General features: G+C 31.3%; 1 protein-coding gene across 1 annotated transcript; it reads right to left on the reverse strand.

Annotated features, from left to right (window-relative positions):
• Positions 1–2,116: 2,116 nt before the first annotated feature.
• LOC105115161 (uncharacterized) lies at positions 2,117–2,686 on the reverse strand. The gene is made up of 2 exons (XM_011011972.1): positions 2,304–2,686; positions 2,117–2,215 (listed from the first exon to the last, which is right to left on the reverse strand). The coding sequence occupies exons 1-2, from the start codon at positions 2,534–2,536 to the stop codon at positions 2,143–2,145; spliced, it is 306 nt and encodes a 101-aa protein (XP_011010274.1). The 5' UTR covers positions 2,537–2,686; the 3' UTR covers positions 2,117–2,142.
• Between the last annotated feature and the right edge of the window lie 945 nt (positions 2,687–3,631).

Genomic DNA, 3,631 nt, shown 5'->3' on the forward strand with positions numbered 1-3,631 from the left:
GTTCTTATATATAATCATGGTTGGCTAAACTCTTTCTTGGATCCAAATCAAGGATAATGGTGATTGAGGTGAGTTCTTTAGGATATGAATGAATCTTAATGTTTATATTCTCATTTTCTTCATGAATGATTTATTATTGCAAAGAAATTTTAGAAATCATTTAGGTAATGTTTTAATCTTGAATTTTTATGCACACACTTTAGTTTTGGTATAGAGATTGCTTGATTCAATGTCTTACTTAATATGGAAGTACTTGTTCATTCTTAAGCAATAATCAATATTCATCTTTCTAAACTTCATTGTAATATCTTCTGATCTAATATCACCATCGTTGATATTAGGTTGAGTTATCTTATATATGTTGAAGAAATCACCAATACATCACCATTAAAATTGATTTGGACCAACACTTACTTTTTCTTGTCATTTAAAATCTATTTACACTTTTTCATCTTTGAAAACAAATCCATCAATTATTTTCAACCAAGTTATTATTAATTTAATTTCTCTTGAGTTTTTTCTTGTTACCTAGCTTAATTTCTAGATCAAGATCATGCTCTTGCTTTCTCTCTTTGTATTTTTTGTAATGTTTATGCTTTGCTTTCATTAATATCAAGTTTATGCCTTTCATTTCCTTTCATTTACTTAGTTAACTTTTATCTTATTTATGTTCTTATTTTGTTTATTTATTTTTCTTTCATTATCTTTAGCTAAGTTTATTATGTCAAGGTGAAAAGGTTACACTAATGGTGTAAGAATAAGTATAGTGTAAACTTAATATGGACTTTAATGTTTGATACTCACATGTTTTATATTTGTTATCTTATTCACTCTTTAATACTTTGCTTGTTAAATGACTAATCTTGATTTATGTTGTATAACACTTGGTACAACAAAAGCTTGGCACTTTCATAGCCCATACTGTATGGTATAACTGACACCTGAGCTATGAAAGGAACTTGATTTGTTGTTAACATAAGTTATAATCATGAATGCTTGACGAAATTTACAAGTATTAGCATTAATTGAATAAGATGATTAATGTAATCATGTTAACAATATATAATTTGATTGGAATCTCCTTTGTGTGTGGTTTCCAATTGACTAATACGAGTTTATACTATACTTGTTTGACATACTATTAGTGGATCCTCTAACCTTGATATTTATTGTTATCGTTGTTAAATCTTTACGTTAATATTCCATCTCAAAGTTCTCATCTTCTTCTTCTTCTTCTCCTTCTTCTTTATTATTATTATTACTACTACTAGTATTATTATTATTATCATTATTGTTGTTGTTGTTGTTGTTGTTGTTGTTGTTGTTGTTGTTATTGTTATTACTATTATTATTGTTGTTGTTGTTGTTGTTTTATTGTTGTTGTATTATTGTTATTTATAATTTGTACAATTAACCTCCCTGTTGTTCGACCCCGGTCTTGTCGAGTTATTTATTACTTTGACACTCCTGCACTTGGGAAAAGACATCAATCTTTTAGTTGTGTCATGTAGCCTATAATGAAAAAAGATATATTAACAACAACTGAATTTAACGATATATTTCATTTAAATTAATCTTATTATCCATTTCGTTTGTGCAGCAAATGGAACGGAGCCGCCAGTGTGCGTTGTCACCCGACTATGAATTGGCCGATTCCAGTTGCCAGCACCGGACCGTGAGCATCGTGTAAACCGCTCAGACATCACGTGCTCAATATAGTACGTCCATATATCTTTTGGGATGTATATCGGTTTGAAATCCCTCCAAACCGCAACATCGTTCTAGCCTTGGAAACCCCTATCCCTCGCAGCTTTTTTTGCCTTTTTTTATGCTTCATACCAAAAATCACGCAACCAAAAATTACATTTTGAAACATAAATTTTTGTCTAAAAAAAATCTTGTATTGTTTTTGATCTTACCTAATTGCCGCGTGATTTTCCCACACCCTCCTCATAACAGTGTTATGCTCACTGTCCCAACAGAATTTGTACTGTGTATAAATGAACAAGTTTAAATAAAAATAATAATGTATTTACAATTAAATTAATAAGCTGAAAATTAGAAATTAATATCAACCTCAAACCTGTTAAACCATGCATTGATTTGAGGCATCCATTCAGCATGTTTTGATATCTGACTCCATTAAAACAATGGAATCTCCATCGATGATTTAAACGCCGATGATATTACTCGGGCGGCTTCAATGTTTGTGAACCTGAAAATAAATGAAATAAATTCAATAGTGATTATTTCATAAATTATGTTGTAATTTAAAAAAAAAACTAAAACCTTAACAAACTTACATTGAAAGATCATCCTTCCACTGTGCCTTGTACTGGCGGGTAAATTGATTCCGCTGTGAAGGCACGCTGCCTCTGTGCTGTGAAGTAGCGCTGGAAGAGGCAACATCGGTTGACGGCGCAGGAGGTGTAGGTGCCTCTTCTTGAAAGGCACCTAAGGAAATATCATCATCGCTGCTAGACGAACTAGCTGCAACCATACGTGAGTGACCAGCTCTGGTTTTTGTTCTACGCATCTACATAATTTTATACAAATAATTATATAATTAAATTCAAATGTTAAAAAAAAATTCGACAACACCTCCTCTATACTGGATACTACCCAAATCCACAAACCTACACATATTAACAATAGCCACAACCAATTTACCCAATCTATACTAATTATTCCAACATATTCAATTCATAATCCTAAGGTAAATTCAACATTAAAAATTACAATTCAACAAATTATTCAATAATTATGCCAATACAACAAAACAATAAATTAAAAAAAAAACTCTAGAATAACAATCAAAATAAATGGAAAAAATTAAACCCAAATCATGCAATAATAAAGTAAAATTAATAATTATTCCAACATATTCAATTACTAATCCTAAGATAAATTCAACATTAACAATAAATATTCAACAAATTAACTAATAATAATTATGTCAAAACAACAATAAAAAATATTCAAAAAATTAAAAAAAACTATAGACTTTAGCAATGAATTATGCAAACAAAAACTATGGATTTTATCTACATTACAAAAAAAATTGCATGGATAAAGAGATGGTCAAACTTAGAGAAGAGATGTCGGTGCAATCCAAACCGGAACATTGTTCGGTAATTGGGTCATATCTGGAGCTACAGATCTCAGATTTAGGTCCAATTTATATGGATGGAAAGGTAAGACATAGGCCTACAACTTTCATATGGAGCCCAAGATCTAAAAAGGCCATTATCAAGTCCAAATTGTAGCAACAACAAAGAAGCCCGAATCTGTCTTGCAGCCCGAGCACTGTTCGGTATTTTGGCCATATCTGGAGTTCTAGAAGTCCAAATGAGCTGAAGTTTTTACACAAGAAAGCTGAGACAATTGCCTACAACTTTCATGTTTACAACTGGCTCCAATGTTGACGTTATCAATGACGTTTTGGGCAGACAAGAGAAGATAAGGATTGTCACCAAGTCAAAAGTTGGTCACCCACTTATCAATTAGTCATCAAATCAATAGTTCCCAATTTTGGCCTATAAAAGGAGGCATTTGCCATGCATTTAGGCATCTTGGTTTCCAGATCAAGATCATGCTCTTCCTTTCTCTCTTTGTATTTTTTGTAATCTTT

This window comes from Populus euphratica, unplaced genomic scaffold, assembly GCF_000495115.2.
Source record: "Populus euphratica unplaced genomic scaffold, PopEup_1.0 scaffold646.1, whole genome shotgun sequence".
Taxonomy (NCBI): domain Eukaryota; kingdom Viridiplantae; phylum Streptophyta; class Magnoliopsida; order Malpighiales; family Salicaceae; genus Populus; species Populus euphratica.